This window comes from Strix uralensis, chromosome 1, assembly GCF_047716275.1.
Source record: "Strix uralensis isolate ZFMK-TIS-50842 chromosome 1, bStrUra1, whole genome shotgun sequence".
In the NCBI taxonomy this organism is placed as follows: Eukaryota; Metazoa; Chordata; class Aves; order Strigiformes; family Strigidae; genus Strix; species Strix uralensis.
In genome coordinates, this window is record NC_133972.1 from 120,155,038 (window position 1) to 120,180,874 (window position 25,837).

General features: G+C 41.1%; 1 protein-coding gene across 16 annotated transcripts in view; it reads left to right on the forward strand.

The window, feature by feature from the left end:
• The window catches only part of EPB41L3 (erythrocyte membrane protein band 4.1 like 3), a 96,992-nt gene that overhangs the window by 51,063 nt on the left and 20,092 nt on the right, over positions 1 to 25,837 (forward strand). For 8 of the 16 annotated variants that reach the window (XM_074878658.1, XM_074878702.1, XM_074878677.1 and 5 more), the window contains exons 4-13: positions 2,982 to 3,086; positions 5,390 to 5,432; positions 8,948 to 9,023; positions 10,435 to 10,653; positions 10,974 to 11,061; positions 14,589 to 14,741; positions 16,796 to 16,893; positions 18,229 to 18,404; positions 20,535 to 20,755; positions 24,438 to 25,004. In XM_074878658.1, the coding sequence (XP_074734759.1) occupies positions 2,982 to 3,086; positions 5,390 to 5,432; positions 8,948 to 9,023; positions 10,435 to 10,653; positions 10,974 to 11,061; positions 14,589 to 14,741; positions 16,796 to 16,893; positions 18,229 to 18,404; positions 20,535 to 20,755; positions 24,438 to 25,004 (1,746 nt within the window). The remainder of the gene's footprint in view (positions 1 to 2,981; positions 3,087 to 5,389; positions 5,433 to 8,947; positions 9,024 to 10,434; positions 10,654 to 10,973; positions 11,062 to 14,588; positions 14,742 to 16,795; positions 16,894 to 18,228; positions 18,405 to 20,534; positions 20,756 to 24,437; positions 25,005 to 25,837) is intronic. The other 8 variants (XM_074878669.1, XM_074878686.1, XM_074878715.1 and 5 more) reach the window with 3 other exon arrangements.

Genomic DNA, 25,837 nt, shown 5'->3' on the forward strand with positions numbered 1-25,837 from the left:
TTCTCTCCTCCTCCCCCCAATTCTCTCCCTGCTAAGCAATGATACCCATGCCTTGTGTGGCATGCTTATTTGGGTACACAGTAAAATGAAAGCAATTAACAAGAGCACGGGAGGTCTGTTCAGTTGCTTTAATTATATGTTCCTAACTAAACCTCTTAATTTCCCATGGATTTATGGAGTAGTTTCCCCTCACTGTCTTTCTGTGCAATGATGTTTTAGAAGGAGAGTGTGCGTGCTCATGCCATGTGGGTACAAAGCAACAATGCTGCACATACACAGGGGCACAAGGATTTCTTTTGGTCTTTGCAATGGGAGGGCAGCAAGGGTGGCTCCACTGCCAGACAGCCTCCACTCCCCAGATGACGGGAGCTCTCTAAATTCTGTTCTAATGGGTCAGCTCTGACCTGGCAAGAGGCGCTCGGGGGCAGTGGTGAGGCTGCAATGTGAAGCTCATGTCTGGACACTGATAGGCATTTCTGTGGACAGTGTCAAGGAAAGTGGTCCTGGTAAGGCTTCTCCTCAACCATCAACAGTTCACACCTGGTGTCTGGTGAAGAGAGGGCCCCGACCAGGAAGGGCTGTCAGTTATACATGGTATTTCTGAGGTCCTCTCACAGCACCGACCGGGTTTTCCAATATCCTGATGCAGCAGGAATCTTGTGGAAAGCAGCCAAGTGCAACTTGGGCATCTTCGTACAGGAGGAGGAGGATACATTTTGTCACAGACAAAAAATGAGCCATGCGAATTATTCCAGACTTGCCATACTTACTCTCACTTGACTGCAATGTATAGCCAAACAAGAATTCCTGAGTGTTGGGGTTTTTTTTGGTTGGTCGGTTTTTATTTCAGCACAGCCCCACAGAACTGTTTCCTGCAATTCCCTGTCAGAGCCCCATACCTTGCAGCTGCTAGCTACTATTTCTCAAAGCTCACATCTGTGTAGAAAACATGGATCAGCCACATAAAACAGCTCTTGTGTTGGCCTTATCTGACTCTTAAGAGGACATTGAAGTGTCACAATTCAAATACATGTAAATGGTGCAGTGGTTCACACATAGTGTTTCTCAAAGCAGGTATCCTCTAGAGCTAACCTGCTTATTTCTCTCCATTTAGTACAACTGCCTGGTTTGTTATCAAGTAGAAAAGCAAGAAATCTGGCAAAATACAGCATTGCTTGCTTATAGCAGAAATGTGACTATTTCGGCTTGAAGGCTTGAAGTTGATTCCTTTCTGCACACCTGTAGTGAGATCTTTTTTGTCCACCTGATCCCCTCCATAGAGCATCAAACCACCAACCTCTTACTATCTACTTCTAGGTTTGGGGCATGAAGAATTAACTAAACATTTGTTTGACATTATAAAGGAGCTGGTGTATATTTATGCTTCCTACTACAGGGTGGAAAGCATGTGACAAGCAGAACAAGGCCCTAGAGCTGTTTGCTCAAATGATGCTGGAAGACGCAGTAAATGAGGTTACAGCAATACGCTTGCAATGCACTTCTGTGCCTGTTTTTTTCTCAGCTGGAGAACGCTTGTTAGACTCTATCAGCCACACTCTTCAGTTTCCTCATCAATAAAAATGTAGAGGATATTTCCCTGCTTCCTTTCTAATATGCTATCAGAGCCCCAGTAGAAATACCAAATTTAACATAAATTAGGTTATGCCACACAACTCCCTCCATTATCTCTCGTAATGTTTTCACAGGGTGTTAGGCAGCAACCCTCAATTCTTTTTTTTGTTTTTTTTTTTCTCTTGGCTTGCTTACCACTTCTAAAATAGTTTGAGGCCAGTGTTGGGCTCCATGGGTTTGTTGGCATAGCTGTGTCAGCTTGGATTGCAAAATATCCACCCCGCTGGCCAAGGCTGCTGGGCTGGCAGCATGGTCCGGGTGAAGCTCTGTCAGTGGTGAAGCGTAAATTCGGATGCGGCGTTCTCTCCTTTTTTGTGTCAGCCTGCTGTGTTGCATTTGAAGAAAGTAGTGTATTTCCAGTCTGCTTCAAGTCAAGTGTATGCTACAGATAAAGGAAATGTGGTGCTGACATCAACTAAAATATGTATGTGTGTGTTTGAAATAAAGTGGGGAGATTTCTTCCTTTAGCTGGGTTGCACTTGGGGAAGCAGTCAATGATGAAACAGTGGCCCAAATAATTTTGAATTGTTTATCATAATTAACACACATCAAAGTTGGCACATGTAGGTTATAAAGAGGACATTTCTGTCTGCTTTTTTTTTTTTTGAGCTTTTTTTCTCAATGTCACATATAAGGCTGAGAACTAGGATGACCTGAATTTTTATTGTCCAATACGAGAGATACTACGAAGCTTCTCTTAAGGTCTCTGGCTGTTGACAGTGAGAGATCTTCTCATTTAACGTGTTAGCAGTAAAGAAGGTTAGTGGGACACTGGAAAGCTGCTTTCTTTCCCAGCTGCGTTCCCAGTGAGATACTAGGCTGTTTGAGTAGATGGTGTTACTGCGTTTCCCTGTATATTAGACGAAAAAGGATCTTGGAGTCAGTCCACATTGTTACTGAAGCAAAAAATATCTCCACGTTTCTTTTTCCCTCCAGTGGATCACCCCCCAGTCACACCTCTGATAGTCTGTACCCAGGAATTGTTGTTACTGTTGCACACAAAGAGCACTCCGGTGCACACAAAGAACACTCCGGTTTGCTGAGATATGACCTTGGGATGCATTTGAAGTTGCCATTTCTGAAAGACAGAAGAGATCTTCTCATTGAAACTCGAAAAATGACATGTATTTACTTATTTTTAACTCTGCAAGAAGACCTGAACTTTTATGAAAAGCAGTTTTGCCCCATTGAGTAGATTCTTATGAAGCTTCAGGTCAATAGGTTTGAAAAATGGATGAGTTGAATTAAATCACTTTGGAGTTACTGATTAAAAAGAAAAGGCATTATTTTAATGCTTATAGTACTTTCTTTTGCAAAGATGATTTTTTTTTCCTGTTCATTTCCCACAGAAACGTTCGAGAGGTCAAGTGCTATTCGACAAAGTGTGCGAGCATCTGAACCTTTTGGAAAAAGACTACTTTGGGCTAACATACAGAGACACAGAAAACCAAAAGGTAACCCACAAAACTGCGGCTGGCCTTTGACATGTGAACGTCAGAGCTCCCTGAGACACCCCCCAGACAGTTGCAAAAAGTCCAGAAGTTGTTTTTATCTTCCTTGCCAAGTTCCATAGACGTAGCTTGAGCTATTGTTTTTTGTAACTCTTACTTCTTGGGAGCATCCCCGGTGTTTCCTTGGCTTCCTTCTGTGCTGGCTATTTATGACATAAAAGAAGTTAATCATATAGCTGGTTCTCTTTCTAGTATGATTTATTTCATTACTGCCGTAGCTGAAAGTCAGATTTACATTCATAGATACACTACTAAACACATAACACTAAAATATGACTTAATAATACTGTGGTTGGGATACAGATAGCCAGGAGTTTATTGACTGCTCCTGCTAACTGCTAAGATAAAGTAAGGCTTTAAGTCTTGACTTGCTTTATCTTAGCATTATTGTTGATTTGGCTAAAGACATTAGTCTTCAGAAGCAGTTGGTAGCAATAGTGAATCACATTCTGCTTGTCTGCATCTCAACTTTAGTATTAAATAAGCTGTGTATTAACAGTGTCCAAGATGATCTAATTTGCAGGTGATAGATATATATTGTTTTGGACACATTATGATGAGAGCATCAAAGGAGCATTTAAAATATGCTGTGTGATTTTGGCACTTTAAGATAAATATTTTGCAACAAACCAGTAACAAAACTTCTTAGCAATGTGTGCAGTAGCCTAGCAGAGCTCACCAGGTGAAGTATTTTGTTCTTTGCATGGCCTGAAAGGTCTTCCTTGGTGGAGCTGGAGCTATTACTACTTCTTTAGCTGTTTATATCTCGTGAGAACAACAGTTGTATTTTCTGGGCTTGCCTTTTTTTCGGTTAGATATGATACAAAAGAAATCAGTCTTTTTGTCTCTGTTTTCCCCTTTCTTTACAGATTTCTAAATATGAGGATTTTGTTTCTGATTCAGAAAATCACTTAAGCAGACACTTGCTCCATGCTAGTGCAAGATAACGCTTTAGCATATGCTTGGTTTTGAGTTGTGGTAAAAGTTAGGCAGATGTTTAAGTGCATTTGCAGATAGGTGCGCTTTCCTGTACTGGAAAGAGAAGAATGTATTCATTATTAACAGGTGGTTTAGAAGCACTAAACATTTATAGATCACCAGTTACTTTACAAAGCTAAACAGCTAAGAGAATAACTGCCTGTCACCACATATGTTGATCAATAACATGCATATTTTTAATGTCAAAGTACTTAGCTATTCACCTCCACCCTATACCAGATAACTTCCAGCCAGACAATATATGTGCCCACATCACATCTCATCTTTGAAAATAGAAATCCTGATGGTTCTTTAATTTCTTGGTGCACAGTGTGCTTCCATGCCAGGAATAGCTGGAGCTCTTCAGGCTCATGTTTTGCACCACAGACCAGGTTTGGACAGCTGCAAAGTGGTTGTTTTTGTTGGGGGGAGATTGTTGTGTTCTGCTGGTTTGGTATTTCTCTGGTATTTTTTTTTCTCTGATACATTTGTTTATCCGTCTTTGGAGAAAGTGGAACTTCCCTTGGGGAAGAAAACTTTTTTGTTCTGGGCTGTGTGACGCATTTTAAATAATAATTTGATTCTATTAGAGGACAAGGCAGCAGTGGCACTAAGAGACCCCAAAGTGCTGCGCGCCTCCTCCACAGGAATTTCATCTGCTCCTTGGCATCCATGGAGTAGTAACACATGGCTGTGATAATTCCCCCACCTCCTTGGCAGAGGTTTTGTCTTGCATAGTCACCGGCCTCTGCACAACGTGGATGGTTCTGCCTCTGGTTTTTCTCCATGCTTCCTCTGCCCTGGGGAGCCCCTCATGCCTGTGCCAGGAAGAAAATGGGACAGTGCCCTACCCCATGCTTGCTTATCCTCTAGAAAGGCTTTTCAGCCCTTCCAGGATTAGAGCAAAAAAACCCCAACCAACCAACGAACCAACCAAAAACCTTCTTAACAAGCTTATAGAAATTTAATTTTCCCAGAACATACTCTGGAAAACCATTTCTGTGGATTTATTTTACTAATTTCTTTGTTATCTTTTTTTAAATTTCAAACCATTCAAACCCCTTAATGTCTGGGAAGGTTAATAAAAATCTGAATTCTACCTAGGGCCACATCTTAAAAGTTAGTGTTATCCCTGCCTACTGCTGCTCCAAGGAGAAAGGGCTGACAGACCTTTGCGTGTTCTAGCTTTGACTCATAACACCATTTTAAAAAGAATGTTTATTGTGTTTTCTAATTCAAATTGAAAAAAGGAAACATTTTCTTTGCAGAATTGGTTGGACCCTGCCAAGGAAATCAAGAAGCAGATCCGAAGTAAGTTTGTTATCATTTGTGTGTTTATTTCAGAGTGTCTGGAAAGCTTTCATTCTGGTGTATCTGGACCCCAAAAATCTGCACAGAAAAGTCTCTTCCTCTAAACTGCCATCAGTGTTCGTGAAGGCGTCGAACCCCTGTGGTGTCGAGCAGGGATGCAAGAGGCAGAGGGGGCTCCCCGGCATGCAAGAGGGGCATCATAGGCACCGGGCGCCCGTCACTGCCCAGCCCCTCTGATCCTAAAAGGCTGGGGTAACTCGCCGCTCTTGGGTCAAAGGGCCCATTCCACCAGGGTGCCCCCAGCACTGGGGACTAGGCAGCCTCCCTCTCCCCAGCCCCTGCCCCAGCCCCGCTGCCCACAGGGTGAGGGGAGAGGCAGGACAGTGCCACAGCCCCCTTCTTGGTGTCTTTCCCCAGGAAAGCATGCTCCCTCCAGGGTGACAAAGCCTATTTCACAGTCGTCTTTTGCAATCTATCCTGAGTCTCTGGCAAAGGAATTACCTGCATCTTTTAGGTGTTTTGCCCCGTAATGAGTGCCAGCAGTTACTGAGACTCATAACACATGAACTCGCATTGCTGAAAACAACTTGACATTTGCAGAGATGCAAAAACCTGAAGTTTGACATTAAGCAACATAACCTTGGGGACTGGGCCAAGTATATAAATTATTTCTTTGCGTTACTGATATTTATATCATATCCAGGATCGCTGCTTGTGCCTTATACTGAAATACTTCACTGATGCAAAGATAGCACTCTTATCTAAAATATCTTTCCTTCCCATGTTTTAAAAGCTTGAACTTTGCTCCTAAAAGGACCATTCAATTCACAGAGAACCGGTCAATTTTCTGCTTCACATGAATATTTTAAAAAACTCGGTTGTTAAATTTAGCTGTCTGCTACATTAGAAATTCAAAAACCTCTCAAAGGAAAACCTCATCAAGACTGCCAGACTCAAAATTTGACCTGCCTTTTTTTTGCCCCCTCACTTTTTTTAAAAATTGATTAAATGTTTGTGTATGTGACTTCTCTGGGCAGGAAAGCTCAGTAGTTTTTTCTTTGCACGTTTTGAAAATGATCTCTTCTAGCACTTGTGCTTTCACAAGCAAGCACATCTGGCATTTCACATTTGTTGGGTCACGTCTGGCAAATGAATTACTTCCCTCTCCAAGATTCAAAGGGTTAATTTACACTGGCTGGAAAACTTCCCCACTTACTATGAGCAACCACACCTTTCCACCAGTATTATCTTCATTAAAAGCAAGTGATCTGCAATAAAATTAATGAAAATCTGCCTCTTTTTAATCTCTTGAGAAGATGAATCTGGAGAGGAAGGTGCTATAGACCTCAGTGAGTCAGGTTACGCTGATGGTCAGTGCAGGTAAAGCAGCTCAGCTCCACACCACTGATTTGAATTGCATTTAATACGTGCCTGAGCCGTGAGATAGACAATGAAAGGTTGTGACAGCAAGAGAATAACCAGAGAAGGAGTCTTGTCCTGGACTTGACACAGAGGGACAGTTGTATTTGCAGAAGATGACAGCAATAATTTGCTTGCTCTGTACAATTCACCCCAGAAGTTTGGAACAGGGCAACAGTGGAAAAGTAGGGCTGTTACCCATGACACTTTCCAAAACACATGTATATAATCCTGCTAAATGCTGGTTGAGTTGTATAACACTCAGATATCTGTGTTTTCACTGCAGACCATAGGGATTTCATCCCAGTGGTTGAGAAATGAGACTGTCACTGTGTGTGCAGCCCCTGGTTTGCACCCCATTAGTTATAACCTGCTAACTTGCACAGTGTTAGGTTTTATTTAAACCCCTGTAAGTGAGAGGTGAAGGCCTCTTACTCTGGTATTTTAACCGTCCATGTTATAAGATAGGCTATATCACAGGCCTGATTCATTTTGTGTGTGCTAGAGGAATACGTTTTCAGGTCATGGCCCCTTCCCTCTGTTGTGGGGCCAGGTGTCACCCACAGGCTTTGCTCCCACCTCAGGGCTGGTCCACTCCCCAGTGGGAGTGTGCCCCATCCTTGCTGCTCAGCCAAGTCTTCCTTCTACCAGCTTTTATGGTTCCTAAACTCAAGGAGCTGAAAAGTCTCACCAAGAGCTGAAGTCCCGATTGTAAATGTCAGAAGTCTTCTTACACATTGAGCCTGTTTTCTTGGGTGCGTGGATGTGCAAAGTAGATGGGGCTTTGCACAGGATGAAATTTCCTTGTCCTAAATAAATACTCCCAAACACCCAATTAGGACAACCATACAGCATTTCCAGGCAAGCAGACCTGTCCCCCATATAAACTATCTTACCAGAGAGTGTACCAGATACACCTTCAAACCCCATACTCTTTAGGAGGTGCCTAGGCACAAGGTGTCCCTGATTTGAAGATCATGGGAAAGCCCTAACCTGTCATGTTTTTCACAGTCTTCACAAGCACTTCCTTATTCCACAGCCAATACGGACTTTTCAAGAGAGATCTGTTTATTTCTAGTTAGATTGGTACTTTGACATCAATGCGTTTCAGAAAACAGAAGTGTCATTACTTTGGCTTTGGTTTCTTGACTTACAGACTTACAGAAATACTGTAATTTATGTGGTAGATGTATGTGTAAGAGGTATATCCCCCCACAACAGAGGCCTTGGTGAAAAGTCTTGTTACTGAAAAACCACTGTGTTGCTTGTAAGAACACTGTGGTTTGGGGTTTTGTTACTGCTTTTTATTTGCATTCGAGACATGAACAAGTATAACCTGTCCCTTTTTTCAGAATAGCTCTTATATTTACATATTGTGTTCAACTCTTTAGTCTTGATACTCTTTCTTTACAACATTCAAAGCTAACGCTTAAAAGAAAATAGTCACAAACTGGTGACACAAACCACTATCGTTCCCATTAGTCACCTAAACTTACTGAAATAACTAAACAAGAATTCCCCAGTCTTAAGTACTGTTTTTCAGTCATGTTCTCTGTGTTTGTCCTTGCAGTTTTGTCTGCACATAATTTATGTCTGCTGGAGACAGGAGCTATGTGCTGAGGGCAGCACCCTGAGAGGATGCTGTTAGCTGGTTTGGGCAGCCAGACCTCGGCACATCACCCCGCTCCAGAGCCCGTTCGTACTCTGGCTTGCTGTGTTTCCAGCACCTCTGTGTTCTCGGTTACTGGTTTTTAAAGCTTTTATACGTTGTGTTTTCACAAGGTTAATTCCAGTAAAGGTTTTTCTCAGACAGAGGTGTTTTTAAGTGTTAGTAATAAATCACTGCTCCCTTAGGGTCTTCATTTCAGTGGAAATCTTACTAAATAAGAAAAGAGCTGTAAAATCTGATCTGATACTGTAATTATGAGAGTGAAAAGTAGTATCTTCAGAATGGTGTATGAGAAAAAGATACAGCATCCTGTTCTTATGAATTGCTTGGCTGGGGTATTTTTAAGTCTGCTGGTAATCAAACAGCGTGAGCATCTCCGTTGTTTGCACTTACAGTGTACTTCCAGTCAATCTCTGTTCTTTTCCAGGTGGTGCTTGGCAGTTTGCATTTAATGTGAAATTCTACCCTCCGGACCCTGCCCAGCTATCTGAAGATATTACCAGGTGTTTAAAACATTAAATACCTTTCTAGAAGGAGCTTAAAAGCTGTTCATAGTAGTGCTTACACTGTTAATTATCCAAGAAAAGGAATGTTTTGTATTCCCACTGGCTTCCTTTCTCTTATGAGCATATGGAAAATATGCGATGCTTTGGCAGAAAAGACACTATGAACAGTGTCCATCCTTTGAACTAAGAAGATTCTTGTATAATTTAACCCTAAAACCTAGCTTTTCCAATATACATATTCCTGAGAGTTGATCTTAATTTTCACAAAGATGCCCGATGCCCATTTTTGCTAGTGCTAACAAGTTGTTATTGTAAATAAAGTCATAACTGTGAAAGAAAAAAAGTGGGATGAGAATAAGCATGTGTGTAAATTTCGTATGTCCTTTGATGAGGTAAGCAACTGATGTGCACGATATAGGGAATACGGTGGTAATGAATGGCTGTTCCCTGTTGTTCAAGCCACTTAGCTCTGCAATCCACACCTCTGCTCTCTGGTTTTGTATTCAGATTGCAAACACAACCAAAAAAAAATCCTCACCTGGTTTCCTTCTTGGTACAAGGCAGGAAAACTTCTGAGCCATAATGAATTTTGTGCCATCAGCAAACCATTCCCTAGCCTGTTACAGTATTTTGCAACCTGTGGATATTTTTAACTTCCGTTGCTTTGTAGACTACTTGTTGCTTTTAAGCTAGTATAAAGCCTTTGGCTTAGATCAGAGATCCCCTGTGCTAGGCACTGTGCAGAAAGACAGTGTGACAAGAGTTCACACTTCAACCGAGGTCTTCCAAAAGAAAGGATTGCTCTTTTCCTTGTCACCCTCAAATCTCCCTTGGGAACTCCATGCCTTCACCACCAAGCCAATGCTCTTCACTCACTTTCTTCTATCTGGTGATCCCTTGCACTGCTTCTCACCATGGTTTTAACAGCATTTACTGTTTAAATGAATTTTGAGAAACCTCAATAGCTTGCTAAAGAGACAACTTAAGGTTTTTGAATAGCTTGGAGTTTAGCTACCCTTTAATGAACAGTATTTGGGGTTTTAATTATTTTTAAAGAAAAGAATTATCAGGTAGCTATATATCTTGGTGTTTTATGATAGAAACCTTGTACTGTTGATGGGTAATTCTCCATCTAGGTCACTAAACAAAGTAATAACCTATTTTACTGAGAGATCTCCATGCTGCTTTATAAAGATAAATTAGGCATTGCTACCCATAAGTTAGGCAAGGGTTTGGTTTTTTTTCCAAAATTATTGCTAACCTTGTTAACACCTGAAAAACTTTGGGCTTGGGAGTTTTTCTGCAAATTAATAGAGGAACCGAGGCCTCTTTCTGGTGCTTGGACAGTGCTCTTTTGGGGGCAGCATTGGAGGAGCACTTTCTGAGCCACCTTGGTGCTCCGTTGCAGGTACTACCTCTGCTTGCAGCTGAGAGATGACATCGTGTCGGGTCGGCTGCCCTGCTCATTCGTCACGCTGGCCCTGCTGGGCTCCTACACTGTGCAGTCAGAGCTCGGCGACTACGACCCCGATGAGTACGGCAGCGACTACATCAGCGAATTCCGCTTTGCACCAAATCACACTAAAGAGTTGGAGGATAAAGTGATCGAGCTGCACAAGAGCCACAGGTAGGTAGAGCACATCAGTATGGGCTGTGGCCTGCTTTCAAGTACCGTCCTGGTGCATCAGGAAACGTTAAAATCTGCTGCAGTATACTTAATAAGAATATTTTTCGGATGAGACTCCTCTTCGTGTCTTCAGTTAGAGAAGAGCTTTGCAGCATGAAAAATAACAGGATCTGCACCAGAGCTTTGGCTCTGGTAGGCACCCAGCTACCTAAGGGGTATGGCTGTAGTTCTGACAGGCTGAAAATGTTTTCCAGCTGCTGGATTTTATTTCAGATTCTGTTTCCTTAACATTGATGCTAGAATTGATTGCTTTTCCTCAGGGGAATGACACCTGCAGAAGCTGAGATGCATTTCCTGGAGAATGCCAAAAAACTGTCAATGTACGGAGTAGATCTCCATCATGCCAAGGTATGTACTCTAGTTCTTTCATCAGTCATCTTTCTCCTGTGGCATAGTACTTGAATCTGCATGGACTCCCTGATTTATTCTTTCCTGTTGTTTTGAGACAGGCCTTTTCTGGTATAAATCATGTGTTAACATGAGGAAAGGTGACTCATAGGATAAGCATAGATTTATCTTGTAACTAACATAACTTAGCCTGTAGATTCAAAGATGTTGCACATCAACCTTTCATGTTGATTAAGCAACCAAATCCTTTGGGAAAATATCGAATGGATGGAGTAATGAGGAAGGTTATTAGAAGCTGTTCGGAGGGTGATCCATTGTCATTTCATTCAGTTACATTTTCCAATTTAATAAGGCCAACTATGGTATCCTAACTAGATAAGCAGATCATTTCTCATACAGCAGAGAACTTTCAAGCAATTATTTAGCTATGCTGAAAACCTAATCAGATTGATAGTAATGGGCAGACGACGGCTCGTCTCTCTTCTGAAGTGTGGTCGTTGCTGTTGACTGGAAGGGCAGTAATTCTGCTGGAAACATTCTCCCATGATGAAGTAGTTCCTCTAATCATCGACACGTTAAGTTATGAATAAAACATGGTCATTCTTATTGTGGCTTGGAAAAGCCACCTACCAGCCTCGTGTTGATTGTCTTTTGGGGGGGGGGGGGTGTTTTTTTTTTCCCAAATAAATAATTACTTTTTTCTTCACTCTTCAAAGTAATGCTAATGGATTTTAACATCTTTGAGGTTAGCAAGCATCCCTGGCAAATGAGTGCTAAATAAAGAATCGTGAGCTTTGGAGAGCACTGAATTTTCTGTAAAGGTCAAATTATTGTGAGCCTGTTTTTGTGCTGCAGCAGATCCTTTCAAGAACCAAGATAAATTTGCAGCTCAGATCTTGAAAGGGCCTGCAACCATGTCCCTGGGGCATTTCATAGGAATTGTGCATGTGTGTTACAGAATTCAAGGCAATCTTTTGTGTTCTGTTAATTGCCTTCACTGAAAATGAAAAATCTGGATATGGCTCAACAGGCAGCACTCTTCCAGGAGGCATGCCACTGCCTTCCCCATGTCTTGCAGATAGGCACAAAATCTTGAGGCGCATTTGGAGCAGAGATAGAAATGGATTGTCGAATGTCTCACAATAGCTTTTTTCCAACATCGTTTGTCCAACACAAAGAAATGTGCAAAACAACAACAAAATGAGTTCCTGTTCTAAATATGTTACAGGCTTTGTTAGTGAAAATTTAACATAGCATAACATTAAGCCCTAAGTATTTTTTTCAGAATATTGGAGAAAGGCTGTGGAATTTAAGATAGGATATCCTGAGATAACCATTTTGGGTTTTTTCTAAAAAATACTAGTGTCTAGTTTTACTCTTCTGTTTTTCATATGGAAAGACTCAGAGCAAGAGAAGTTGGTAGACAAGCTGATCTCACTCTAAAATGATGTTCTTAATTTAAAAAGCTGCAGTGGTAACCGAATTGGGTCTGTCTGTGGGTTAAGAAACCCAACAGTAATCTTGGAAACTGAGCTGAAGGTGAGAAAAGTAGACTCTGTGTGAGAAGTAATGTTTAATTTTAATTAGGTCTGCCAGTGAGATCTGGTGGTATCAGGCTAGGGGACAAATATCTCTGTGGATACCTTTTTGAAGTCACACGCTGGCAGATGTCTCTATGTAAACATCAATTCATTAAGGCTGTGCCAGTATCTTAGGTATTCAACAGATGCTGGACTCGCCAGCTGCGGTTAAAACTAGTTCTCAATTATCCAACACAAGCCTACAATAAAAAATGTGTTCAGATAGACAGATTTGTCCTCTGGGCTGTCACTGTTCTGATAAAGCCCTCCATTCGTATGCAGAGCTGCAGGGATGTGCAGCTCAGCATCTTGTGCCTTGGACATTACAGCTGACAGTTTTCTGTTCCATGCAACCACATCACTCCTGAAAAAAGTCAAATTCTTTTATTCAGGTTTCCTTTTACACCACTAGGATCACATTGAAAAGCAGTCTCTGACACCGACAAGTAACAGAAGCCTTGAATGGACTTAGATCTACTGCAAAGGTGTGGATGAGGGAAGAACACATTTCTCAACAAGTTTTTGAGAAAGTGTATCGAAAGAAGGAGACCCTTGCACCTGTAGCTATGTGCTGTTTGTGAGCACATGTGCGTTTCAGGCATTTGCCAGGCAGTGGGATTACTGACATTGAGTCTTTCTCTTTTAGAATGTGTTCACCGATGTTACTCTTTGCTTAGGAAACTGTGAAACTGAAGTCAACTGAAAAAAATTAACTTTGTTTCTTCTGTCGTACCTGGCAGTGATATCACACAAGAGCTTTATTTAGAAAAAATCTACCTTTAAGTGGTGATATCATCACTGTTGAAACACACTTCCTCTATTGGTGCGTTTTCTAACACTGGAGTGACTTTGTGACCCTAATTCTGTGTTCTGATTTTAAAACAATTTTTTTTGTATTTCAAGCTGTGCCATAGCCTTTTCATCATGACTGACCATGCATGCCTTGTGTTCATCTTAAAATGTAATCAGATTTTCACTGTATGTCTAAACGATGGCTTGTTCGGACAAACAGGAAAACGATGAATTCATCTCATGACTATTATAGGGTGACATCTTCATAGCCTCTGTTGTCAGACTTCTGTAACTTTTAAAATAGTTACTGAAAAACTCTGTGCTTTAAGGTGGATCCTTCTTTTCTCCAGTGTGAGTACTTAGCTAAATGAAAAAAACAATTGTACAGGCTAGTGGTGATAACAAACCGTGAAGATTGGTTTTAGACTGTTTGAAGGCTTCTAAAGGAAAGAGAAACGTGCCTTACTTAAAAAATACGTATTTATGGGTATGTTCTGATAAGACTGGCCAAATCTTTTGTAGTGCTAACATGTCTGACCTACAGCTTCCCTGTCAAACATGGGTTATGGCACAGGCACAGTTGCACATTTTTAAAAGAATCTTTCTGGTTCAAATGCCCAGCTTTCTGCCTGATGTTCATTTCAAGTGAAAATACTGAGCATAGGCACAACAGTGTTAAGGAAACTAGCAAACCAACTAAAGCCAAGAGGAGCAAACTACAGAAGAAAAATCCATCTAAGGATTCACAAGGCTTAGTCATGGAATGAGTGATGCCAGGAGAAGTAAATTTGTATGCTGTCCTATTTACTTTCAATCTGGTATTTATGCTAATAACACTTTTTTATTATGCTAATAGAATTTTGCTGTATGGTTAATATAATTCTTTCAATAATATCTAAAATTTCCCCCCTCCTTTTGGGGTCTTTCTAAAATATAAGGCAACATTTGCAACACTCAGTTTCTCTCACCCTGCCCAACCTTACTATTACTTGCATGAATGCAGTCAATGAGTAGGGTAGCTCTCAGAAATCAGGTCACTACAGCTGATGCATTAAAAAGATGAAGCTCAGATAGAAACACAGTATACAAGAATCTGTAGTACTGGAGGGTGTAAGGAGAGAAATATTCAACAGGGTGTATTACTTGCTTTTCCAGGATTCTGAAGGAGTGGAAATCATGCTAGGAGTTTGTGCAAGTGGTCTCTTAATATATCGAGACAGACTCAGAATAAATAGATTTGCCTGGCCAAAGGTTCTGAAAATTTCCTACAAGAGGAACAACTTCTACATCAAAATCCGACCAGGGGAGGTAAGGGCATCCTGACACTCTTTAGTGAATGAACCTTTTCAGAAAACCCATGTTCTCATTGATTTGTTGACTTGTTGTGTCTTGCAAGACTTTAACATTCCTCTCCATTTATATTTTTTAATCTGTGCTGATTTTCTTAGGAAAGATTAGGTAAATACTTTATTTAAAATATGGGTAAAATCTGCTTTGGTGTTTTTCTGTTTACATCCATGCACTAACATAAAGACGAAATATGGCCATCTGCATATAAAAAGCTCATCCGTATTATGAATACTTTGGGAATTTAAGTAACATATTGCTTATTCATGGAGTGCTTGTTATCCAGCGTCATGTTGTATATTAAATTAGCGTCTATTCATCTTACCCACTACGAGTTGTAACAGGCTATACCAAATTTTATAAGCATATCAAGCTAGTACATTTGAACTCAGAGCAGAAACACAGAAACTGAAAAACTGAGACAAGCATCCATCATTCAGCATTTTTGGTGGCTACTACACGCATTAGCCCTCCCAGGCCCACAGGAGCTCGTGTTCTGGCTCTGGAGAAGGTGATGTGAAATCTCGTACAGTGAGTGCCCTCTCGTGGCTCAGCCGGATGCGTAGCAGATGCCTACCTCATGGGTTGAGCGTGCACTAACCCAGAAATAGGATGATAAGTCTTAGGAAAAATCCCAGAAGGAGTTCAAGGTCATCACAGGCAAAGGAGTGTCTCCATTTTAAGTGCTGATACAGTAATCGGTCTGTGATAGGATGAAAAACCCATATCCATTTTAGGGAGTGGAGCTGTATAGCAGGACAGAAACCACCTGGATGAGGACTGGCATTTCTCCCTTAATGCAGTATGGCAGTTGGGAGTCCCCAGCCAGTGTCTCCAGCACTGACTTCATAAATCACCTGGGAAATCTGCTGGGGCCTCTCATCAGCCCAGGGCCTGAGCCCTTTTTAGAGTCCTAAACCAAAATCCACAAACCTACATCTCCTGCCTCTCAGTAGAAACCATTTAAGTAACCAACTTCCCAGTCTTGAGTTTGATTTAAAAACAAAACAAAACAAAGCAAACAAGCAAACAAAAACAAATAGCCACTGATGTTCCCAGTGCCTGCACTGAAGCTCTCCACCACTGAAGCCCTGTTGAGCTCTGCTGGCCTTGGTATGTAGCATCCTGTGACCAGGTCATAGTTCCTTATGCAAAATAATCAGTGCAGTCTCTTTCCAAATCACATCTGATGATAATGAGATTCATGGTCCCGTGCGTCACTCATATAATCTTTATTCTTTTGCTGTTTCCTGCCCTGCCTCTCTCCTGTCAGTTGCCCGTAGGGATCCAGGCTTCCTTGCAAGTGCCCTTCTGCCTACCTTTCCCTGATCACAGCAACGCTGTTTCACCTACTCAGCTATCTGTATGTACCCATCAACACGTTACAGCAGTTGTAGCTGGCACAGATTTTGCATCTGGAATATATAAATCTGCAGCATGACCTAGAAAGGTCTCTTAGTATCCCCAGCCGACTCTCTTCAATTGTGTGTCTTTTCCTTATCCTCACCAGGAGATAAATTAACTAAACTGTGATTTGCGAACTGTAGTTCTTTCACTGTAAATCTCCTTAATCTAAGGCTGTGTGATCAGTCCCTGGGGACTGTTGACCCCCCCAGGCTATTAGCAGGCTTCCCACTGTTGTTTAACCTGGTGAAGTTAGAACAACAGGGTTAAAACCCTTAAATAATGTTTTTCTCAGAAGTCTTCCAAGTCTTAACTGATCTCTTTGTTACTATAGGACATAAACCATCACTGTCACCATTAAAACCCTCTTGCTTGTTATCTGGGTTTCCCCAAAAAAACGATCCTCAAAAGTTGCCATTGATCATCACTCACCGCTTTCTTCCCAGATATAGTCTGCAGAATATGTATATATGTGGTTATATACATGAGCATATACATTCACTCTTGCAGTGAGATGGTATAGACAGAGGAAATGAAGATGAACCTGTGTACACTGTCTAAAAATAGATGCACAGCATCAAATACATACTTTTTCTTTTTTTCCTACCTAGTTTGAGCAGTTTGAAAGCACTATTGGGTTTAAGTTGCCAAATCATCGTGCTGCAAAGCGCTTATGGAAAGTGTGTGTTGAGCACCACACATTTTTCAGGTATGTGGATTTCTTTTCCTAAAAGTGTGATAAAAAACGCAACAGAAAAGCCCAATTCTGTCAGCAGAGACAAAACCCTTAAAATCAAATTGTCTTTTTGATCACAAGATATCTGAGTAGACAAGGGAAGGTTATTGCTTCTTCAGAATTTGAAATGTTTCACCCACATTATTCATACTATTTCAGATAGATACTGAATGTTTAAAACCACCATATGGTCTCAATTAATCGTTGTGCTCTATCTGTGCCATGATATTATCAGCCGCTATAATTAAAGAGACGAAGGACTCTGCTGCACTTCTGTACATACGCTTGTATAAGGAGAACAACTTAATATGGAAAGTTACTGTGGGATGTGGATAAGAGTTTAAAAAAAAAATGAGATTTTTATTTAATGACATATGAAAATACAGACAGTAGTCAGTGGTGATATTTTTTGGTCATCCCAGAATACCCAATCCACAGCTGTAATTTTTGTCCTGCTGAGGCATTTTCCAGCTATGTTCTTGACATCTAAGATGACCTGAGAAAAGTTTGGGGTAGTGGAATAAATGCTGTAATTAGTTTGTGTTGATAGCCAGCAAGGAGATACTTAACAATGGAAACCCAAAAGGGTGAGATTTTCAATGGCACAAAGGGATGCGCAGCATTAAACACCCTTCTCAAGATGTTTGGGAGGACTGAAGAATTTATCTCCTTTCTTAAAACTATTGGGACAGGCTATCTGTACTTAGCAGCAAAAGATCTAAGAATAAATTGAGCGTGCATTTTTTGAGTGTTTTCTGATTTTTTTAATAGAAAATCAATGCCTAAAGCATAAACTCCATAGCAGGAGAATGGCTTTTTCAGCAAACTCCCATAGCCAAAATACAGACAGTGGGAAGATTCTAACCTGAAAAATGTCTGCATCCCTGTGAGTGAATACTGCCTGACATTCACTGGAAATATCTTCTGGCCCTGTCCTCAGCATAGCAGCACCATGTTAAATTTGAAGTATGAGAGATATATTCGTATTTCAGCCCAGATCACAGTCCCTGATACAAGGAACACCTTATTTTTAGTTTTGGTGATTAAAAATAATAAACCTGATTTTAAAGCAGTAAGAGACTGAGTGATTCTTGCCCATTAGGAAGAACTCAACTCTTCAAATGCATTAGCTAAGCGTTTTTCTCATGCTATAATGAGGGGCATCCTTTGATTCCCTTTTAACTACTGACCCATGAGGCACAGGTTACGATGGAGAGTGGTACCCAACAGTCATCTCTCCTCTGCAGAAATAGTAGACTGATTTTTGGAGGAGAGGGAGTAACGGATGCACTGCTTGGTGTGTTTTAGGCTCCTGCTGCCAGAAGCACCTCCAAAGAAGTTCCTCACACTGGGCTCCAAGTTTCGCTACAGCGGCCGGACGCAGGCCCAGACAAGGAGAGCCAGCGCCCTCATAGACCGTCCTGCACCTTACTTTGAGCGGTCTTCTAGTAAACGTTACACTATGTCTCGCAGTTTAGATGGGGGTAAGGGCCTCTCAATTGGCTTTGTCAGAAGTTATCATCACGGTGGTCACTGCTTTAGATTAGGTATAATAAACCCCTTGTCATCTCATCTCCTTGAGCTTCAGCTGAGTGGAAGCTGTGAGTACTTGCACATTCACTGCAGGGGTAGAAGAGGATGCAGAGAAATACTGTGCTAAATGTACTGCTGCGGTCCTTACAGAGTGTTTGTCTGGTCCTTGGGAGCCCACACCTCATGGAGGCTCTCTCCTCAGCCTCACACCTGCAAAGCACTTCCCCGCTTTGGGAGAGGACGGGGCACCTGGACCTGCCAGCCTGGACCTGCCTGCCCAAGCAAGTCAGGCTTCAACACTTTTTCAGGGTTTGCATGAGTAACTGTTTGGGTTTAATTTAGCTTTTTCTCCTACGTAGGTTTTGCATTTAAGTATATGTTACAATTCATAAATGAATTATTTCCCTTGATTGAGTAATAACACTTGCTTCCAATTACCTAGTGTCCTAGTCGGATGAGCTCTTAACAGACTTTTTCCATACTTCTGAAGGTGTGAGATGGAGAGTAACATGTGCAGGTTAATAGTACGTCCTTCCTCCTCCTCTCTTTCTCTGTGGTTCATGGAGGTCACAGTTCTGCTGCTCCCTTAGGTTAAACCAGCGTGTGATTCAGAGTCTCAGCTACTTCATCAGCTGTTACTGTTTTCAGATGTTGAGTAAAAAGAGGTCTTCGTTTATTTTTGTAGAAAAAAAAAGACTGAGGCTAAATTCAGAATTGCTATGGCTTAAAAAAAAAAAAAAAGAAAAAAAAGGTGAATTCTCCTGGAGAATATCACAAATTAATTGCAATGAATATAGATGATGGTGGGGAGAGGGAGAAGCTTTGATTTAAAAGTACTAGTGACAAGCCTTCTTTTCTCCCCCTAAAGGTGCTGCTTGTCATTAATTATTTTGGAATCTTCTAATTCTGATGTGCTTCTTGCTCGTTACCAAGCAACTGGTGACCTGATTGCTGTGCATGTGTCTCAAAGCAGAAATTATCCTTCTGCGTTATTTTGTTTGTAACGTCTGAACAAGATGTCTCCCTCTACTCCCTTTGCTTTCTCCTACCTCCTGAGCTTATTCCCAAGAGACAAGATATCTGAAACGCTTTTCCCCAGCATTTGTTAGACTCCGCAGGTTTTTATGATGTTAATTTGCGTAAGTGCAAATGGGGAAAAGAGGTTTTTTAATCAGTGCTTATGATTTCTTCACTAATGTCGCTACTATAACACAAACGTGGCTGTAACATTCTGCATCACGATTACACTGTGATCCTGGCCCTGTCATTTGTTACAGATGCAAGTAACTTTATAAATTTGAATAGTCCTGTTGACTTAGAAATTAGTTACACAGTAGTCAAGAGCAGAGTCTAGGTATATATTAGTGTTTTGATAACATTCTATCTGTAAATTTACTATTTACTTCAAAATCATTTATACGTATTTAAGTTTGCTGAATTATCGAACGTTTGCATCCTAAAATATTCTGGTTTGGCCCACTGAATTGAATGCCATCATTTCCCAGAATTTTTTAGCATAATGAGCTCACTCAACTGGCAGACTTTACTACTCAATGATATAAAGATCCCATTTCTTGATTCTCAGATATTATGCCTGTGTTACATCAATATTGTCATTTCCTGTAATGCAGTACATTACTTACCGTGCATTTGATCTGCATTGTTATATTCTGACAGAGTTCCAAAAAAACCTCTTCCACCCCCATGGCTGATGTCATAGCTGGTTCTCCTTCTGTTTCCTGCCTGATAACTCTGGCAACGCGTTGATTTTTTTCTGATGTTTTACTACAGTAGCGCTTTTAATGGCTTGCTAACATTTAACAACTGTGTAATGCGCACATTAGCTACAGTAATGTGTGTATACACATCCATAATATATGTTTATGCATATAAAAGCTACAAGCTTTATTTCAAGTAAACAGTTTATTTAAATGTATGCACATGCTTCTGGTTTCCTGAAACATGACGTAGTTGTGTTTTCAGCAATATCTGAAATGTTTTACTAACCCAGCTTTTTAATTTTATGCAGCTTCTCAGCAAAAGCTATTTCAGACTTTCCCTCTTTAAATATTTGCTTTTAGCATCAGTGAATGAAAACCATGAAATGTACATGAAGGATTCTGTGTCTGCTGCAGAGGTTGGTACTGGCCAGTACGCCACAACAAAGGGCATCTCTCAGACCAACTTGATAACCACTGTGACTCCAGAGAAAAAGGCAGAAGAAGAGAAAGATCATGAAGAGGGCAAAAAGAAAAGAGCAGAGGAAGTCACCCCAGTCTCGGCAGTACGCCATGACACCAAGGTAGAGTTTTGCGGTTTTTGTATTAAACTGACCTGTCTGGAGAGCACTCGGAAAAATGCAGAATTGTTAGGGAGGGAGGGAGGAGATAACCTAGTTCTGTGAAAGGTAACTAGAATATACACGGTTGTATGTACGTGTATATATATATATATATGTGTTTTGAATCAATATTTTTAGAGTCCTTTCACATTTCATATGAAGTTGTAGAAGTTAGTTCCTGCCTCAGGCTGGTTTTTAAAATCCATTTAACAGTCAGCACGTGTTTTTTACATAGCATTCAAGGGCTTTTTAGGAAATACCCAAAAGTAGCCTGACAGTGCACGTTTTGCTCCTTTGGTCTTCAGTTGTATTTTGACTTTAGTATGAGCATCGTGTTTTTCATTTTTTGACAAGGCAGCAAAATAGTTCTGTGTTCTTGTATGTAGCTCTGTGCTTTAAACTATTGTATTTTTCTCATTTACTTCTCATAATACTATGTTTCCTTGCATGTACTTCAATGAGCATTTTTCTCTATTAACTTGTGGGTAGTAATACACTATTATAAGCTTTTTTTTCCTGGCTTACAAAAGCATTTGATTCCCTCATTTGAAGTTTTGCATTGAAGAAAACTGTTTTTGTTGATGATTCTCTGCTCAGTTGTTAAGTTTGATTCATTCCTCACCATCTCAGATCCCAGCACCACTGCATACATGTACACACATTGCTGTGCATTATAGCTACTGAGTTATTAAGATGAGGTAAATCAAACAGGGGCACAGAGAAGATACTGAATTTCAGAGATTGACAGTGGAGAGAAATAAGGTAGAATCAGAAAAGATCAGGTGTAAAATATCCTCTGTTTCTTTTACGTTGAGGAGAAGAAAACAGAATATGAAATGCTGAATATTATTCAAAAATACTGATATAATTCAAAAAGCGTACTTTGGAATGCACTTGGTAAACAAGTAAGATTTTCCCTCTTCTTTTGCAAGGAAAATCCTTAATGTATACCTTTACACCCACAAAACCATCATGCATGCAAATGTTAGAGCCTGAACTTCTAGCCTTATAATGTAAGGCCACAATGAGCTACACAGCTAAAGGATCAAGTCCTCAAAAAAGAGTTGCGATTAAGGTACCAAAAATCAGAAACAAATTGAATTACTGAAAATTGCAGATGAGAAAAGATTTTCTTTTGAAAGTGTGTGATGTAATTGTAGCATTAAAAAAAAAAAAAATCTGTAAAATTTAACTGAGGTCTTCTTTAAACTCCATAAGTTTCTGCATGGAGAAAAATTGATGAAAATCAAATATGCAGAAAATATCCAATAGGAACTAATGGTGTCCCAAGTGTTTGTTAATTTAGGTCAATGGAGAGATCAGCTGCATTTCAAAGATCATCTGTTCCTTATATATGGCTAGAAATACTCAAAGATATTTTTAGGAGAATATTTTGATGGTACTTAAACATGCGCAGATGAATGATTTTTACCCCGCACTCAAGAGGTGGGTTCTGTTTAAACCATCCATTAATAGAGCTTCATTTCTATAAGCCTATAGAGATCTCAGTCCTGCTTCTGCTGGACCTGCTAACAGCTTTGTCATTCATCATAAAGAGAATAGAGTCTCAAGAAACACGGGACAAATTTGAAATCAGATTCCTATTTAAGGGTATATAAATTTTATAGGTAGGTTTTCAACTTTTCCACTAAGACATTTTTCTTTCGCTTTATCCATATGTAGTTAAGTACCAGAAGTTATTCTAAATATTAACACTGCAAAGATGTCAGTAAGTGAATAGTCTGTATTAGCAAAGAATAAATTTACTTTGGCTTTTTGCCTTCACAATGTAAAGAGAAGTTCTGTGTATTTAGCTCACATAAAGTCCTATGAGTCCATCAGCATTGAATTTTGACTTGAGCTTACTGCACTGAGCCCATAAAGAAGACATTTGTAAGTGGTTTGAAGTTAGGCTTCGTTTTGGTTCCTTAATTCAGGAATACAGATTGCCTGAACTGATTGCGTTCTGAACTGAGAAGCAAAATATTAAGAGGGGAAGGAGCTCTTCCGTGTAAATATTGGGCTCAAATCCCATTCCTACCATTAATATATCTGGTAAAGATTAGGCTTAGTAGCTAGTGTTGATGCAACCTGTGTCTAAAACTTAAATCCTGCTTGTTGGCTCAGATTTGGCATCAGTTTGTACAGGCAAATGCTGTTTTGGCTTTGAAGTCATTTTGCTCTTGGGAGCTGGGAGTGGCAGTGGGGTTGAAATGCCTTTTGTAGCTCCTCAGGGAGATGCATAGATGCATGGTGGATGGAGCAGCTCAGGCACTTAGGGTTTGGTCATGGAGCCAGTGTGCCACTTCAGCTAAGTATGCCTAGTTGACTTTGGCCAAAACATCTTCAATCCATCAGTATCATGGCAGGTCTATCATACTGAGGTATTTTGGTGGTGATGATGGTTGTTGTCCTTCTAAAGATCAGATGTGGCTGCCCTCAGGGAGCGTATTAAGTGACAGTCACCCCACCTGCTGAATCACCTCACTCCTCCTACCAATTTTTCATCCTTAAATAACCTTAAAGACTGGTTGAATGCCCTACAAGAGGTGTATCAAAGCAAATCCTGCTTGTTGGTAACCAGTATTCTTTGCATTGTGGTGAAATTTGTAGCAAAAGTGTTGGGTATGTTTTTACCTCTTCAGTATGGCTAGAGAGTCACTTTTTGACTATGGGGAGATGTGGCTGTGTGGGGCATGAATGTCTCTGTGGTCAGCCTCCCTTCAGATCCCCAGTGAGAGAGCATGGGGTCTGCCTAGCCTAAAACCCGCAGCTCTCTTCTTTCAACATGTTGCAGAAGCAGTGGGGTGCAGTGTAGAGGGGCAGCAGGGCACTGCCAGCCCCCTGGCACTGCCTGCACCAGCTCACTGTGGGCAGAGGTGAGGGCAGGGCTGTGGGGATGCCCGGTGAAGGCCAGCCTGGGCAGTGATGGGAGCCGTGCTGAGGAGCTGGCTGATGGGGTAGGTATCGAGCTAGTACATTTTTTTCCGTCGGTAAGAGCTGACATATGGATTTATGCCCCCCCTCAAAACTAGAATGTGTTTTATTTAGATTTAGGACCTAGATTTTTTTTTTTTTTTTTAATATTGTAATGGAGAAATTTGGGCACATAGAGTTTTAAAATCCTTGGGGTTTTAATTATTACTGCTGAGGTTGTCCAAGGCATAGATGGGAAGCATCTGGCCCCCACTGGGTCTCCTCCTGACTGCAGGAGTGCTTTCACAAGCAGTGTTGGTATTAGAAATACATTCCCTCATTTCTTTGTTGCTCTCCATGTACTTCATGTTTGAAAGCTCCTTATGATCTGAAGCCAGTCTTACCGTAAGTGGAAATTGGCAGCACCTGAAACTCTGCATATGGCCATGAAGGTTTTTATGTAAATCCCGTGCTGCAGATGACTAGACAAATGCTGAATCAAGAAGTTGCCTTTTGTAAGCTGTAACCCTGATTCACTAATACCTGTGGTGTGCGGCATGGGAACATGCACCATTTAACTCAGTGGAAAGCTATGGTGTTAAAGTACTGTTTATAATTTTTTATATATATATACTATTTATCATCACAGAAGAAAATTAACTAATTACAGTTTTCTTTTTGTCCTTTTGCTTTTGCGCCTTGTTTGCTGCTCTTTCTCTGTCACCAGCCATCTTTGCTTGGCACTGACTCCCACCACCCCTCGCCATCCTCGCAGCCTGGCCGCCATGTATCTTCAGCAAAGCTTCGCAGGAGATGCAAGGAGAGTGCTCGAACAAAGTCCTTAGGTTGTGAGGCGCCGAAAGAGAGCGCTCCAAAGCACAGCGAGTCGGAGCCAGACTCTGACAGAAAGGGTCGAGTTTGCTCTGCTGAGCAAGATGTGCCTTTCGGCTATAAGCAAAAAGCCAGCAAAGGCGGAACACTGTTTTCCTTCTCCTTGCAACTTCCAGAGTCATTTCCTTCCCTCCTGGATGACGACGGCTACCTGTCGCTCCCTAACCTCTCCGAAACCAACCTCCTGCCTGCCAGCGTGCAGCACTACCTTCCCATCCGCTCTCCCTCCCTGGTGCCTTGCTTCCTCTTCATTTTTTTCTTTCTGCTCTCTGCCTCTTTCTCAGTGCCATACGCCCTCACTCTCTCCTTTCCTCTGGCTATGTGCCTCTGCTACCTGGAGCCCAAGGCGGCCTCCTTGAGTGCCTCACTTGCCAATGACCTGAGTGACAGTTCAGAGGAAGAGGTGTGTACCTCGGCATCGAACACACTCTTTTTCGTGTTCAGTGCTTCAGTCCTAACCAGTGTTAGATTGCTGCAATAGTGGTCCTACTTTCAGAGCCTCATTTCTGTCTGTGCTGATATGTTAGAAGGGGTGTTTTTGGTTTTTTGTTTTTGGTTTGGGGGTTGTTTTTTTAAATTCTTATTTATTTTTTTCTCGTGTTGGGAGTGCAGCTTGGGGCCCAGGGTTAGGCACAACACTGTGTGGAAGTGGCTTGGTTTGAACTGTGTCAGCTGATGCAAAGTGACTTGCACTAGACAAATTGCCACTGATCAGCTCTGAAGTATTGTATCTGAACCCGCCAAGACCTTTTTCTTCCCCCTGTCAGTTTATACTAGTTAGAATAGTTTTCTAAATGGTGGGTATTAAGTACAATTTCCTGCATAATTGCATATGCATGTATATATATATGCATATGTATATACATTATATTTATATAACCAGCTGCCCAGTAATAATGGGCACCCTCACCAACTTCCGCATGTTCAAAATTCAGGTGGACTCAGCTTTTTGCAAGAGGCTGTCAGCTGTAACCTGAGCCCAGAAAAGGCTTTCTGGTCCAATGAAACCTGGACCTGCATTTTCAGCCTTGATCCCATCTCTGCTGCAGATTAAATTGTTTTCCCGTGCTTAAATCCAATGTATCAGTGAGAGGTCAGATTGGGACAGCTGTTCCGCAGCTGTTGGGGGAGCATGCCATGTGGGACATCTTGCCATTTGCAGTGTTTAATTAGCACTGCCAAAACCGATGCCTCAAGCCGCCAGGGTTATCACAGGCAGATAAACCAACTGCAGTA